Genomic DNA, 17,082 nt, shown 5'->3' on the forward strand with positions numbered 1-17,082 from the left:
AGACTCATTAAATGGATAAACGATAATAGAGAATTTATCGCCTTCTGCTTATCAAAAAAAAGAAGAACAAGAACAAACGCCAATAATGTTTGAGCATGGAGCAACGCTTGTGTCAAAATCTAACCAACCAATTAGATCTAATGAGTGTATCTTGAAATAAAAATGACATAATTCCTAAAGGGTGTAAAATGACATAACTGACAAAAGGAACCAACCGAGGAAGTCTGGCATCAAATACTTCCCAGTCTTTTGTTTCACTTTCACCCATATGAAGTCTAGCATCAAAACTCCAAATGAAAAACTAAGGTAATCACCATAAATTTATTTAATTTAACAATAAAACCCCAAAAACTAATCACCCACCAAATACAATAATTCCCAATTATTTGAGTCAAAATTCCAAACTAAGAATAGCCCAAGAAGAAGCATAATAAGATGAAGATATCAAATTTATGTCCTTTTGCGTCTTTACTGTGTACTCTGCTACAGTGGAGAAGCCAACTTGATCAGTCATTTTGCACAACAGAAACTCTTCACCCGCTACAGAGAGTGGTGGTGATGGGATCAAGGATTTGCGTAAGGTTTAGAATATGAAGTGGTGAACTGAACTGCTGCTATTCAGGTTGAAAATCAAAAAATTGATAACAAAGAAAAAGGAGAGAGGACAGATAACTCATAACTGGATAATAAGAAGTGGGGGAGTTTGAACTTCCAGGACAGTTTTTAATTCAAAAATTTTGGTAGTTGTGGTTTGGGAGGAAAACATGGAATTCGCAGATGTGTGTTACTGGGATGAAAGTGAAACAGAGGAATCAGTACGTGTATTAGTGGGAGGTTTAAAACTTTGGGTTTTGTTTTTACGTATTTCTCCTTGTTAGCTGAAACATTGTATAAGAGAACAGAATGGGGATATTTTGGGCATCTAAAAGTATCCAAACAGGGGAGCCCTTAAATGGTAGTATAAATAATACTATAGGTAAAAAACAACAATTCTAGATTTTGCTCTACATATACAGAAAAACAAACCTCATCGTTGATGGTTTCTTTGGGTGTTCTTTTTCAGAGTCTATCTTGTACTTTCTAAGATGGGACTCTGTTTTGCAAAAGCATAAAGGTGAGACAAGAATCAAGATCATTAGATCAACTTCTTTTCTTTTTCTTTGTAAGAATTTTCTTGTTAAAGTTCATGTAACATGGGACTTTCTCAGTAAAAAAGTTAATCGCTTTGTTGTTATAACTTTCATTCTCTTCTTCACAGTGAAAATAGATGGGATTTTTATTCATGGGGTATAGCAACAATGATCAATAAGTTTTTCATTGTGTAAAATGACATGTGAAGTTATCTGAGATTGTACCACAATATGTAAACAAATTTATTGTCTACCCGTATTATTATTGTTTATGAGTGTTATGACCCAAATGATGTTGATCATGCAATATATATAGTTTGTACATCACATCACACAAGGATTATTACGTTTTTGTAGAAGCACCATTCACAAGCATATAGAGCTGTTCTATTCTGTGACATAATCTTATTTCAAAGATTTGATTTTTATAATTTTTAATAGCTTGTCTCTAGTGTTATGATATTATGATGTTGCTGAACTAGCAAAACAAACATTGATATGTGTTGTGTTGTGTAATATAACATTCAAAAAAAGCCTGCATCACTATTGCAGTCGGATATCAACTTGAGGTATTGAGTGCATTGGCTTTAATTAGAAGTATCAGCACAAAGACACCTACTTTCATTCATAACTACTCAAAAATTATGCAAGGGAAAAACTCTCTTCGAACAAACTACTAATAATTAAATATTGTGCTCACATGTTTGTTTTCATTTGAATATTTTCATCTGCAATGCCTTATTATTTTTCTCACTTATAATGTTATGTTATATGCTCAGAGAACCTAGTTTCGCTAGCAATGGCAAAGTAACAGCAAGACAACTTGGTATTCTCGGAGTCGAAGAAAGTAGTGTGACCTCTTCAAAAAAAAGAAAAGAAAGTGGTATGACAGGACTTTGGTCTGGTCTTCCTGCAGAGCTTCTATCATTAATTGTGGATCGATTAGGCCTAATTGAGCTTCTGAGTTTTCATGGTGTATGTAAGGCTTGGAGAGCTGCTGCATCCACAGCTTTATCTAAGATTGAAGCCTCAGCCAATCGTAAACCCTGGTTTCTAATCTATGGTGAAAATTCACAATGCCATTTGTATGATGAATCTGGAAGAAGGTACACTACTAGCATCCCAGAATTGGATGGAGCAACTTGCATTGCATCACACCAAGGATGGATTCTTGTATTTCAAGGAGGCCCAATGTTCTTCTACTGCCCATTCTCTCATGCAAAAATAGATATTCCTACGTTTCCCCTTTCGGTACTCTCTAACCATGCTGCAGCATTTTCATCTCCTCCCACCACTCTTGAATGCATTGTTGCTGTCATGCATCGTGACATTATGTCTGGATTCTCGCTGTATGTTCTTCAACGTGGAGCTAATGCATGGGCTAAGTGTGAACTCATTCAATTTTATAATGTAAGGGAATTAGGTAGTGCTATATATGGGAATCAAAATTTCTATTTTTTTGACAAAATAAACAAATTAATTACCTTCTCTGTCAAGGACAAAACCTGTGTACAGCACACTCTACTTAAGAATGAGAATTCAACCACCATAAAGCATCTCCCATATGTTCGTAGTAAGAGTCATTTTGTGAGAAGAAACATGAAGAAGAAATTGGGGCTGGGTGAAGATGTTTCAATTTCTATCTGTGGAACAGTGGTACAGAATGATAGCACTGACATTATTATATGTAATGAGGAAGTTGAGTCTGCTGAAGAATTTGAAAGCTGTTACCTCAAAGGGGTATGGATCCAACCAAGATTTTTTCACCTCTCTCCAAATCAGAGCTGGTCATTTTGAGGGCTGATTTCTTCCTGCTATTTTTTTTAGCAAAATTTTACTCGTACTTTCTCTTGTATTATAGAAACACTGAGATTTCACCTCTCTCAAGATCAGAGTTGGTCACTTTGAGGGCTTGATTTTTTATAGCTCTTATTTTTTAGCAAAGTTTTACTCGTTATACTTTCTATTGTATTATTTGGAACACTGAGATCAGTGACTTTGTTCTCACGCAAAGAGTTGACTTCGAATTGGTTTCTTTGGGAAAAAAGAGCACTAAATTGTTGTCTACTAATCAATATAGTGTAGTGTAGTATAGCGTAAGCATTATGCCAGGATTTGGGAGTTTGTAATTGCTTTTTTAAGGACACCCTGCAATATATATGCCCCAAGAGTATTAAGCATATATTGATTTGTGTAACATTGCTGTTCAGGGCATTAGTGCCCCAACCTAGTTATGTTGTAAATTTCTTTTTCCTTTGCCTTTATTTCTTGAAAAATACATTAAAGCAAGAAAAATATAATGCAAGCGTAGCATTGAAGATGCATTTTGGTCCACAACTCACACCTTCAAAATGACATACCCCATATATACATGTATATGAGTATAGAAGCATCAATCAAGTTGCTAGTATTACGTCCGAGCAAATAACGAGTATTGAGTGTAAAGGAGGCAAGTGATCTCTTTCCAATATTTCGTATATTTTAAATGTGGCAGATGGTAAAATACCAGTGCCAATCAATCCAGGGAGTGACAAACTAATAGGAAATAAAGCTGTAAAATTGGCATGAGGATAACAAGCCACGGGATGAGCAAGGACCTTATTGGAGCCAAGTTATCTTCAAGCCCCAGTGCCATTCTAACAAAAAGAGGTCCTTGAACACAATTTCTTTTTACTTAGTGAGAAGAGGGAAGAGAAATGGGGTTGCAGGAAGCCACAAACCGAGAACCCAAACAAAATTACAATACGGATTGGCCAAAAATTATGTCTTTTCCTTGCAACCAGCACTTGCTTGCGAATTGGTTTCTGAATACATATTTCAAGCAATAATTGCTGCTACAGCATAAGAGCATGTCAAAGTAGATAATAACTCTCTGTAAACGGTGCTTTTCCAGTAGCAACAACTAGATATGCATCTATGGCATGATTCTTACAAAAATGAGAATGCACAACTATTCTTTATGTTCAGAGCATCATGTGACAAGCTCTTAATGCACATTACATAGTGAGAACTGAAAATCACTGGACCAAATGATGGAAATCCCAACATAGGAGTTGAACCACAAAAATTTATTGGCTTGCTTCATTTGCCTGTGACAAGAGCAATATCACTAATGTCACCATCATAAATACAGGGTATGATACTTGGAGCATCAAACAGATGTACTTATCAAAAAAAAAACAAATTAAAGACATGGAGGATTTATGTAATTTTCTTCAATTATATTAAGGATATACAATAGAATCTATATTAGTTTTCAATAGTCACAAGAGTTGATAAAAGAAAATAACAATGTGGGGAATTTCATTTAAAACTGCCTTAGAGTCCCAACTATTGTAAGTTAGAAACAATATATATATCAGTTTCTTAAGATATTAGCTATGGAAATAAACCAACCAGAAGATCAAGGCTAATGATTAGCCTCAGGAGCTTGAGTGTTGGCATTGAGACTATCATAGCCTCCACCTGTTGATGCCACTGGATTGGCTTGATACAATAGTGGTGTGACCATAGGTGGTGCACCGTTGGAAGAGGTGGGTGCTGCTGTGCTTCCAGGAACTGTTGTGGCTACACTACCAGGAGGCCTTGGAATAGGATTTAATTGAGCAGGTAAGGAAGGAGCACCAGGTGGAGCCATCATAGGTGCCATTGCCGGAGAAGGCATATAACCTGCCAAATCCAAGAGAATTATTTAACATAACACGTTGCTACATGCTTATGGACAAAGAAAAGTTTGCATTGCATGTCTTGCACATGGATCAAACATTTTGTACCAAGATCACACATTAAATATAAACCTGGAAGAGAACTAGCATCAAATTTATATTTCATGTGTCTGACAAAGGAGTTTAGGGTAGAACCGTTTGATTGATGAAACATGGTGATAATTTTTTAATGAAATAAACATGCAGACACAAATCATAATAATCTGCCAATGTTCTTGTCTATCCACCATTTGATTGCTAAATATTGGGAACCTAATTAAAGATGGATAGCATACAGCAGCAAAAAGTTGGGAAGGGGAAATGACCAACAGATCCTGGCTGGATCAGGGCTGGGATAGTGGCACCCAGTCCTAACCAGTTTAAAAAGGTTTGATCATGGGAGAGAGCAATAGCATCCCAATTCAGTGATTTCCTCACTAGTTTACACAAATAACAAAAGAAAGAAAACAGATGTGCACAATAATACCAACTAGCAGTGGCAAAAGCAATGCGCCAAGTCAAAGAAAGATAGTAGGCACGGATGAAGCCAAACAATTCAAAATATGAAAATCTACATGCAAAATGTGCTAACACAAGGATAAATGCAAAATGTGTTTCATTTTACTTGGAGCACCAAGGGGTCTTGGCAAAACAGGAGGCCTAATCCCTGGGATTAATGGTGAACTTCCAGGTAACTGTGTGCTACCAGGCATCGGCATTACAGGTGTAGGTAGAATAGGAAGGCGGGGCCTCTGAACCATTAGATGTTGATTGTAAGCAGCACCAACCTGCTGGAATGCTGCAGTTTGCCCAAGATGTTCCTTAATCCTTTGGTCAATGAAGTTTTGGGTTTGTGCCTCCTCAAATTGCTGATAGTATGACCTAACATTTGCCTGTATTTATTAAAAAAATTAGCATATAAATATAATCAAGAGAGAGAGAGAGAGAGATATGTGAAGTACCTTATGTTTGTAACCTGCATTGTGCTGCTTTCTCACAGATGGCTGAGATAGAAAGACGATATCATCAGCAATATAAAAACATTCATTATGTCAATTTCTAGGAGCTGTAACTATGATATGCAGGAGAAGGCACATTAACAATTTCAAACTTCAAAGGACATAGATACCGGTAAACCATGCAGATTTTCATAGTTAACACTTTTTATGAATAACATAAAATATTATTAAACAAACACACAAATCCAAGGACACAGAGAATACATAAGAGAAACACTAAAAACATAAAAATAAAAAATAAACAAGGCAATGAACAACAGTGAAGTGTTCTTCTACCCTTTAAAAACTTTGTACCCATTGCACAAGCTCCTTTTTCTGCGGGATCTTGAACTGAGAGAGGTGGTTAGTAAGCAGTCATACCAACAACTTTTAAGGAACTAATTCCCAGACTTGAACCCTCAATGTATTGTTTGAATGGAGGACACTTGCCATCACACCAAGGTCCAGAGTCAGACTCTAAGCAATATTGTATCCTTGATATTTAAAAATCCTAAAATACTATTTACAACATCTTAAGTTTGAGGTTGTTTCTAAATCGGCCCCTTGACTATGAAAACTTTTAATTTACACTCTGGAGTATTACAATAATGTCAATGTGCCCTTTCTGTCAACATCCATTAGAATCTTGCAATTAACCCACACAAAAAACCACATCATTTTCAGGAAGGTTAATGGCGAAAATGTGACGGACCATAACAGTAGGAGCACATTGACGTCATTATAATATTCGAGGGTGAAAATTGCAAGCTTTGAGACACCGACTTAAAAGCTACCACAAACTTAAAGAGTGTGTAAAGTGCATTTTTAGCATTCTGAAAATCATAAGAACCCAGAAGATCCCCACAACACAAGACTCACCAAATTGAGCTCCCACGTATAAATAATAATAAGAATAACAGTTCAACTTCAATCTAAGACCTCGATCAAGTTCACAAAGATAAACCCATCAGCTCCTAGTAAAAGACATCGTGTACAAGAAAAACCACACTTTTATTAACAAACAATACCAAACATATGAGGAGTCATCGCATTTGCATGATTTGGTTCAATATTGACATAAATCCTTAAACAGACATACATAATCCAAATGCACCAAACAATTTAAGAGAGAGAGAGAGAGACTTACAGAATCGTGAGTCAAGTAGGTGTCACAGTAATCGCAGTAGTAGCGAGGCATGGCTGTGTTGAATTGAAACCCTAAGGTTCAGAGAGAGAGAGAGAGAGAGAAAAGCAAACATGGTTTTAAAAACCGATATGGTGAAAGAACCGAAAAATAAGCTAATTACTGGTTTTATGGTCAAACCGGGGTCCGACCGATGGTCGAACGTCATAAATAATTTAATTATTATTTATTTAAATTATATAAATAATTAAAAGCAAAACCCAGAAACAGATCAGCCCCAAAACCAAAATTTTAATAAGAGTCGAACTGTTGGTCTTAGATTGAAGCAGCACTCAACATTTCTAAGCACAATAATAAACCACCACTAAATTTTTATCCTTAAAATGTAAAACCCAGAACCAAAATATTAAACTTTTTAATCTTAGATTGAAGCAGCACTCAAAATTCCCAAGCATAATACTAAAACACCACCAAAATCCATATATTATCTATACCAGTTAATTGAGGGCGTATAGGTATAAGACTTAATTTTCCACTATACAAGACAAGTAGCATAGTGTAAGTATCTTCATGTTTGTATAGCAATTAAAACTCCCAACCACCTATCTACCCTAAACTTTGAATCACGCTGACTCATTTATTTTCCAACCGATGTTTATTTATCACAGCAGCCCTATTGTACTTCAATGTTAAAGGTTGTTTCAGACAAGTAGTACAAACTTTGTATATCAAATGGTTCCTTTTAACCCTATTTCTTCTAATACTAGTTGCCAGAACTGGTGCCAAAGTTCCAGCAATTATCGTGTTTGGGGACTCATCCGTTGATGCTGGAAACAACAACCAGATCCCAACAAAATTCCCAAGCACAATACTAAAACACCAACAAAATATTTCTAAGCACAAAAATAAATAAAAAGCAAAGCAAACCCAATAACAAATCAACCACAAAACCATAGAATTTCACATAAAAACCGAACCTTAGGCTTGAGATTGGAAAAAAAAAATTTCAGAGGCGTGCATGAGGTGAGACCGTGAGAGTGAGGGATATTCAGAGAGAGTGAGCTTGAGTTGAGTGAGGCAGAGACGTAGAGAGCTTGAGACCGTGAGAGTGAGGTAGGGAGGCAGAGAGCTTGAGATGAGGATTGAGGCGTGAGATGAGAGCGTGATAGTGTTTTGCAAATTCACGCTATAATTCACATTCCTCTTTTTTATATACTCATAGATACTTTTCCCCATATTTAAGTCCCCTTTGAGCGAGCACATTGAAAGTACAGCAATCATGGTAACCTCATTTAGCTCAACCTCATTCATTAACATCAAATTAAACAATTTCAATGCCTCCTTTGAACAATTATGCACCACATATCCATCAATCATTGAGGTCCAAGCAGGGCCAGCTCAAGGCCTAAGGCCCCACCAAAAAAAAAAAAAAAATTCCTTGGAAAAAAAGGCCCCACTTTTTATAGTTAAAGGTCCAAATTTTTATAAAATTATATATATTTTTTAAAGGCTGTACATTTTTTTTTATTAGTGATGTACAAATTTTACTATTGGCTTACAAATAGCCATATTATTAATCACAAAAAATGTGATATAAACATTCATTAGTTAAATTGATGAAGTTCATCAATGAGAGACAATATCACATTATATTTTGAACATTTTATAGTACTTTTAATTAGCGCATTTTTCTTTTTCATTTCTATTAAAACTCTCAAAGTATAAGTCCAATAGAACCTTAACTCAATTGAAACCCTAAAATATTTCAAAAAGATGTTGCAAATGTGTCAAATCATCAATTATAGATTAATTTCCCCTAATAGTTTGAGACTTTGATTTTTGTAAATTAATATCCTACAAAACCATACACCAAATAATATCTATCTCTCTCTCTCTCTCTCTCTCTTAAAATCAAAATATAAAATTAAAAATTAGATTACAATTTTATTTAACTATGCATTGTCTTATGTCTAAAATAAAGTATCTTTTTCAATCGCAATATATTTTTATTTCTTTTTATTAATATTTATAATTCAACTATAATATTCAATTCTCTATATGAAATTAACATTAGTCCAATTGGTATTATTTATGTATTTAATGTATCAAATTAACCTTAATTTGATTATTATTAAATAATTTTGTTTAACTAATATTTACATATTAAAGGCCCCGCATAAATTTTTCACCTTAGGCCCCAAATTATATTGGGCCGCCCCTGGGTCCAAGTAACCACATCTCTCACAAAACTTTGATCAAACACTTCACGGGCAAAATCCAAATACCCACGTTCAGCATAAAAATAGACCAACCATTTTGCATTACCAAATCCAAATCAAAACCTATCTTCCAAACCCAGCAATGAACCAATTGCCCCTCTAAAACTATACAAAACTGCTCGCACGCCTTGAGCAAAAAAATGAAGCTCCACCAGTCCATTTCGACGCATTCTCGAGCTATTTGACGAAAAAATGAAAACCCCATGGTGGGAATTTTGGCTTTACAGTAGCCCCTAATCATAGTGTTCCACATATAAGTATTGGGTCTTTCAATCTGAGAAAAAAGGACACGAGCATATTGAATGTCACCAAAATTAGCTAAAGCGCAAAATGTTAAGACGGGGCTCATAAGGAAAGTGTAAGTGATGAGGGCAGTGCGGGTCATTTGGGCTTGAATTTGTTTAAGTTGGAGCATGTTGGTGCATGACTCCATGGTTAACAAAGTTGGGTTGGTGATGATTACATTGGTGGTTGAGTTCCAATTGGCTTTGTTAGTGGAAATTGAAGAGAATGGCTTGAGGCTAGGAGAGTGGAGGTGTAGTTGAGATCTAAGAGTGAGAGTAGAGAGTAGTAGTGAGATCGAGTTTTGAGAAGAAGGAAGAAGGGGTTTCATTTGAAGTTCAAATCTTTGGCTTCAAAATGCATTACGAAGAACCAAAAAGCTTTTCAAATAGTTATAGTCGTTACTCGTTACTTGGTTTTGAAAAATAAAAATAATTTTCAAAAAATTGAATATGAAATATTTACGTGTTTGGCTCCTACTTTTAAGAATAATTTTCAAAATATTAAAAACAAAAATAATTGTTTGGGAGACCATTTCCATTTTTAAAAAAATATTTATAAAAAGTAACATGTAGAATCTGTAGACTACTCTTTTTTTGTGGATAATGATAAGGGAATAGAGCTCATCATTTTTTTTTTTCAAATGATAAGTTTCAAATTTGAGATGTGAGAATTCTTTTTGTGATAAAGATAAACTCCTAAATTTAAGAGATAAAAGAGTTTGGACAAATATGTGAGGTCCATTATTTTCAATTTATTTACAACTATGTTATTAAAAATATTTTCTATATCCTGAAAACACCTGCTAAGCCGTTTTCAAAATACTGTTTTAAATCAGGAAAATAGGATACAGTTTTTTGAAAACTGTTTTTAGAAAATATTAGCCAAACAATAAATTCAAGTGTAGGACCCACCATTTTATGGATTGTAAAACAAAAAACTATTTTTAAATACTTTTACCAAACAACCCCTTATATACTATAGTTTTTTGTTTTTTTTTAACTAATTTTTTTATATAGTTCTTTATTAATGCAGAAGATGCAGTGAGTTCCAATTAGCTCAACTGGTAAAGTCTCTAATGGTTGAATAATTGATATTTTGGTTTGATAATAAAAAGTTATCATCAGGAGTGAACATCATAGGTTGAAACTCTCTTAAAAAAAATGTGAAGAATGCGAAATTTGCTAATCTACAAGATGTCCTAATTTTTGTTTAATTATGTAGTACAACTATTTCTATTTCATTTTTCTTTATAAATAAAAAAATAAAAATTTTCTTTAATTTTTGTTTTATTGTAAATATGTATTTTACATTAAATAGATTAGAACAGCACCATTCTAGTATAGGCAAAACTTTCATATTATATTATGAAATGTGTGTGTGTATATATATATATATATATATATATATATAGATAGGGTCATACTTACGAGTGCTCTTAGGGCATTGGTTAATAATCTATTTTAGGAAAATTTTGACATCACTTTTATGGGAAATGAAAAAAAAAACTGTTAAAATATTAATTACTTTTTTTCTTTTTTCATAAAAACTTTCTTTAAATGGATTATTAACTAATGCCCTAAAGGCATTTGTTAGTATTCCTCATATATATATATATATATATATATATATATATATATATACATACATAATAACGTATTATGTCATATGTATACCTTTTTATAGTTGGGAAACCACTTTTATAAATGACTATGTCTTTAAAGTACATCTAATATAAGAAATGTTGCAAGCTCTAATATAATTAAGAATCTAAGATTTAAAATACAATATCAAATTGGTTTCCGAAAAAAAAAAAAAAAAAAAAACAATATCAAATTTAGGGTTGGAGAAGGTGAATAGAAAGACACTTGAAAAGATGTAATGCCATACAAAAGCTTCATTAGATTTTCAAAAACGCCGTTAAGTGTTGAAAATAAATTAACATACTATATAAGGACTGATTTAGTAGAAGATGGAAAAGTGTAAAATAGAAACCAAAATAGCATCAATATTTTGCCAAAATTGATAAAAATTTCAATTGAACATGGTGTGTAATAGGTTGCCATAAAATAGACCTTGACGCTAATCCCATTTGAACTTAATTTTTCCAGGTTAAACTAAAGCAATATAGATCAAGTGACTTGGCTCCATCTCCTTCAATCAGTTCTCTTACAAAATTGCCTATTGTTCAAGCAAGGCATTAGAATTTACTATTTAGAAGGCTGAGAGGGTCAACTTCATTTGACAAAAGTTTGCTATGTCTCAGCATGCCTTTATGGCTTGGTTAACCACCTATGATCGATTTGCTACTTGGTGGTATCAAGGTTATTCGTTGAAAAGGGAAAGCATGAAGTCATGTGTTAGTAGATTGGCATTCGTCGATATTGTCTATCATCTATGGGTTCAAAGAACTTCTTAGATTTATGGAAATTTGGCATTCAAATCCTCTCTAATGAGGTGTGATTCTTCGATTGGTGGGAAATATGAAGTTCAATGACTCTTTGTAAGACAAACTTTGGTGTGCCTAGGGGTGACAATTTTTATCCATATCTATAAACCCACCCATTACCCACCTAATTTGGATAAGTCTTAACCTAACCCATTTGAATATTTGGATTAAATAGATAAAAACGCATTAGGTTATTTAATTATATGGGTCTTAATGGATAAACCCACTAAAATCCATCTAAAATTTAAATAAACAACATAAAATCTAAATTTCTAAAAAATGACCAAAATACCCCCAAAACCTAAAAATGACCAAAATACCCCAGGAACCTAAAAATTATCAAAATATGCCCAAAACCTAAAAATCACCAAAATACTCCTAAAACCCAAAAAATTACCAAAATACCCCAAAAACCCAAAAAATGACCAAAATACCCCATATTGCTAGATATGCATCTATGACATGATTCTTACAAAAATGAAAATGCACAACTATTCTTTATGTTCAGCATAAGGTGACAAGCTCTTAATGCACATTACACAGTGAGAAATGAAAATCACTGGACCAAATGATGGAAATCCCAACATAGGAGTTAAACCACAAGAATTTCTTGGCTTGCTTCATTTGCTTGTGACAAGAGCATTATCACTAATGTCACCATCATAAATACAGGGTATGATACTTGGTGCATCAAACAGATGTAATTATAAATAAATAAATAAATAAATAAAATAAAACAAATTAAAGACATGGAGGATTTATGTAATTTTCTTCAATTATATTAAGGATATACAATAGAATCTATATTAGTTTTCAATAGTCACTAGAGTTGATAAAAGAAAATAACAATGTGGGAAATTTCATTTAAAACTGCCTTAGAGTCCCACCCTTTGTAAGTTAAGAACAATATATATTTTAATTTCTTAAGATATTAGATATGGAAATAAACCAACCAGAAGATCAAGGCTAATGATTAGCATCAGGAGCTTGAGTGTTGGCATTGAGACTATCACAGCCTCCACCTGTTGATGCCACTGCATTGGCTTGATACAATGGTGGTGTGACCATAAGTGGTGCATCGTTGGAAGAGGTGGGTGCTGCTATGCTTCCAGGAACTGTTGTGCCTACACTACCAGGAGGCCTTGGAATAGGATTTAATTGAGCAGGTAAGGAAGGAGCACTAGGTGGAGCCATCATAGGTGCCATCGCTGGAGAAGGCATATAACCGGCCAATCCCAAGAGAATTATTTAACATAACACGTTGCTACATGCTTACGGACAAAAAACAGTTTGCATTGCATGTCTTGCACATGGATCAAACATTGTGTACCAAGATCACACATTAAATATAAACCTAGAAGAGAACTAGCATCAAATTTATATTCCATGTGTCTGACAAAGGAGTTTAGGGTAGAATCATTTGATTGATGAAACATAGTGATAATATTTTAATGTAGTAAACATGCAGACACATATCATAATAATCCGCCAATGTTCTTGTCTATCCACCATTTGATTGCTAGATATTGGGAACCTAATTAAAGATGGATAGCATACAGCAGCAAAAAGTTGGGAAGGGGACATGACCAACAGATCCTGGCTGGATCCGGGTTGGGATAGTGGCACCAATTCCTAACCAGTTTAAAAAGGTTTGCTCATGGGAGGGAGCAATAGCATCCCAATTCAGTGATTTGCTCACTAGTTCATGCAAATAACAAAAGAAAGAAAACAGATGTGCACAATAATATCAACTAGCAGTGGCAAAATGTGAGCAAATCTACATGCAAAACAATATGAAAATCTACATGCAAGTCAAAGAAAGATAGCAGGCACAGATGAAGCCAAACAATTCAAAATATGAAAATCTACATGCAAAATGTGCTAACACAGTTTTAATTTACCTGGAGCACCAAGGGGTCTTGGCAAAACAGGAGGCCTAATCCCTGGGATTAATGGTGAACTTCCAGGTAACTGTGTGCTACCAGGCATCGGCATTACAGGTGTAGGTAGAACAGGAAGGCGAGGCCTCTGAACCATTAGATGTTGATTGTAAGCAGCACCAACCTGTGGGAATGCTGCAATTTTCCCAAGATGTTCCTTAATCCTTTGGTCAATGAAGTTTTAGGTCTGTGCCTCCTCAAATTGCTGATAGTATGACCTAACATTTGCCTATATTTATTAAAATAATTAGCATATAAATATAATTAAGAGAGAGAGAGACAGAGATATGTGAAGTACCTTATGTTTGTAACCTGCATTGTGCTGCTTTCTCACAGATGGCTGAGATAGAAAGATGATATAATCAGCAATATAAAAACATTCATTATGTCAATTTCTAGGAGCTGTAACTATGATATACAGGAGAAGGCGCATTAACAATTTCAAACTTCAAAGGACATAGATACCGGTAAACCATGCAAATTTTCATAGTTACTTTTTATGAATAACATAAAATTTTATTAAACAAACACACAAATCCAATGACACAAAGAATACATAAGAGAAACACTAAAAACATAAAAATAAAAAATAAACTAGGCAATGAACGACAGTGATGTGTTCTTCTACCCTTTAAAAACTTCGTACCCATTGCACAAGCTCCTCTTTCTGCGGGGTCTTGAACTGAGAGAGGTGGTTAGTAAGCAATCATACCAATAACTTTTTAAGGAACTAATTCCCAGACTTGAACCCTCAATGTATTGTCTGAATGGAGGACACTTGCCATCACACCAAGGTCCAGAGTCAGACTCTAAGCAATATTGTATCCTTGATATTTAAAAATCCTTAAATACTATTTAGAACATCTTAAGTTTGAGGTTGTTTCTAAATCGGCCCCTTGACTATTAAATCCTATTCCAAGGCCTCCAGGTAGTGTAGCCACAACAGTTCCTGGAAGCACAGCAGCACCCACCTCTTCCAACGGTGCACCACCTATGGTCACACCACCATTGTATCAAGCCAATCCAATGGCGTCAACAGGTGGAGGCTATGATAGTCTCAATGCCAACACTCAAGCTCCTGAGGCTAATCATTAGCCTTAATCTTTTGGTTGGTTTATTTACATATCTAATATCTTAAGAAATTGAAATATATATTGCTTATAACTTACAATGGGTGGGACTCTTAAGGCAGTTTTAAATGAAATTCCCCACATTGTTATTTTCTTTTAACAACTCTAGTAACTATTGAAAACTAATATAGATTCTATTGTATATCCTTAATATAATAGAAAAAAATTACATAAATCCTCCATGTCTTTAATTTGTTTTTTTTGATAAGTACATCTGTTTGATGCACCAAGTACCACACCCTGTATTTATGATGGTGACATTAGTGATATTGCTCTTGTTACAAGTTTAGACATTTAATTTTACACCCATAATTTAATCAAGGAGAATAACTTGAATGACTAATCCATGTACCCCAAAAATCATACTCCCTCCGTCCCACTTTGTTTGTCCTGTTTGAAAAGTCAAACTTTTTAAGGGAACATCATTTATTGTTTTGTCTATCTTTTAAAAATGTATAAGTTTTCAAAATTACCCTTAAATAAATTTATCAAAAAATTGAATTAGTAAATTAATAGGGGTATAATAGGAACATTAGTAAATTAATGACTTTTATTTTTAGAAATAGGACAGTATTTTGGGACATTCCAAAATGGAATAGAGGACAAACAAAGTGGGACGGAGGGAGTAATTGCATTACATGCATCAATTTGTTCTTGCATTACATGCATCAATTTGTCTTTGCATTACATGCATCAGTTCATTCATTGCATATCACAAAAATGATATTCAGATTCTAATAGTCACAACGGTGATTTCGGTTTTCAAATCGAACCATCGGATCGAAAGATATCACATGATTAAGTTTGCACGGTCAACATGCATTGTGTCTAGCTAGAGTCGACCACACATGATTAGTTTAAATTAATTTTGATTGGTTAAACAATTAAAATTGATTAAATAATTTTGTGATTAGTTGATAATTAATGTTTAAAATAGGGATGCATGCATGGGAATAAAAGGGATGATTAGATAACAATAAAATTGTGGATAATCTGAACTTTCTCTAGATTTATTTTAGGGTATTTATCTTCAAGATAATTATTCTTAAATAGATTGAATTATCCAGAAAATAGATTAAAAAAAAATCATAGACAGAAAATGAAAATGCATCTAAGTACAAGGACCGGCTAAAAAATCCTAGAAAAGGAGTCCAAACGGCACCTAAACACAAAAGAGTGTTCAGAGCCATAGGGCCAATTCGGCACTTTTAGATTGCCGAACGACACTCTAAAAGGGACGAATTTTCATGTGATAGGCTTTGGCCCAACGGCCTTTGGGTGACGATAAGGCACACCTTTTTCAACCTTTACGCAAAAGAATGCGTCCGAATTCAAACCATAATCGTCCTTGCCTATTTTTTAGAGTCTTTTGGCCTCTATAAATAGAGACTGAACCTTATAATTCAACACATTTTTTCTACGCTCTGGGAGGCATATGTTTTAGGCTCTCAAATTGCCCATATTTTCTGATCCCTTCTTTGAGTGTTGCTGCTTAAATTAGGGTTTTTAGATTTCAAAAATAACTAAATATGTTTCTTTGAACCCTAAAACATCCTCTCAAGAACAAGGAGTACTTATGCAAGAGGTTATTTCAATCTCCCTCTCTCTTTTATGTTTCATGTTTATGATGATGCATGTTTTCCTTTGTACATAACATGAGTAGTTAATCATTGTCTTGGTAAAGCAAGATCTTGATTTTGTTTATGTAATTGTTAGGATTTCTTTCTTAATTCCAATTATCTGCATATAAATAATTATTTTTCTCAAAACAAAAAACAAATCTACATCTTTCTTAGATGTAGATCTAAATTTTTCTAAATCAAAAACGGATTTGCATCTTTCTTAAATGTGATCTGAATTTTTCTTAAAACAAAAACGGATATGCATCTTTCTTATATGTAGATTTGAACTTTTCTTAATAAAAAACGGATCTGCATCTTTCTTAGATGTAGATCTAAATTTTTCTTAAAATAAAAAACGGATCTGCATCTTTCTTAGATATAGATCTACATTTTTCTTAAAACAA

At 34.0% G+C, this 17,082-nt stretch overlaps 3 protein-coding genes across 3 annotated transcripts; 1 reads left to right on the forward strand and 2 right to left on the reverse strand.

Moving 5' to 3' along the window:
- Positions 1-1,021: 1,021 nt before the first annotated feature.
- On the forward strand, positions 1,022-3,236 carry LOC115973681 (F-box/kelch-repeat protein At1g57790-like). The gene is made up of 2 exons (XM_031093941.1): positions 1,022-1,114; positions 1,910-3,236. Exon 2 carries the CDS (start codon positions 2,016-2,018, stop codon positions 2,925-2,927), a length of 912 nt encoding a protein of 303 aa, XP_030949801.1. The 5' UTR covers positions 1,022-1,114; positions 1,910-2,015; the 3' UTR covers positions 2,928-3,236.
- Positions 3,237-3,851: 615 nt separating this feature from the next.
- LOC115973683 (U1 small nuclear ribonucleoprotein C-like) lies at positions 3,852-8,133 on the reverse strand. The gene is made up of 6 exons (XM_031093943.1): positions 7,954-8,133; positions 6,980-7,050; positions 5,797-5,838; positions 5,460-5,727; positions 4,527-4,799; positions 3,852-4,219 (listed from the first exon to the last, which is right to left on the reverse strand). The coding sequence occupies exons 2-5, from the start codon at positions 7,028-7,030 to the stop codon at positions 4,540-4,542; spliced, it is 621 nt and encodes a 206-aa protein (XP_030949803.1). The 5' UTR covers positions 7,031-7,050; positions 7,954-8,133; the 3' UTR covers positions 3,852-4,219; positions 4,527-4,539.
- Positions 8,134-12,952: 4,819 nt separating this feature from the next.
- LOC115973682 (U1 small nuclear ribonucleoprotein C-like) lies at positions 12,953-14,023 on the reverse strand. Its single transcript, XM_031093942.1, has 2 exons — positions 13,888-14,023; positions 12,953-13,194 (listed from the first exon to the last, which is right to left on the reverse strand). The coding sequence occupies exons 1-2, from the start codon at positions 14,021-14,023 to the stop codon at positions 12,953-12,955; spliced, it is 378 nt and encodes a 125-aa protein (XP_030949802.1).
- Positions 14,024-17,082: the final 3,059 nt, after the last annotated feature.

This window comes from Quercus lobata, unplaced genomic scaffold (assembly GCF_001633185.2).
Source record: "Quercus lobata isolate SW786 unplaced genomic scaffold, ValleyOak3.0 Primary Assembly Scq3eQI_358, whole genome shotgun sequence".
Classification (NCBI taxonomy): domain Eukaryota; kingdom Viridiplantae; phylum Streptophyta; class Magnoliopsida; order Fagales; family Fagaceae; genus Quercus; species Quercus lobata.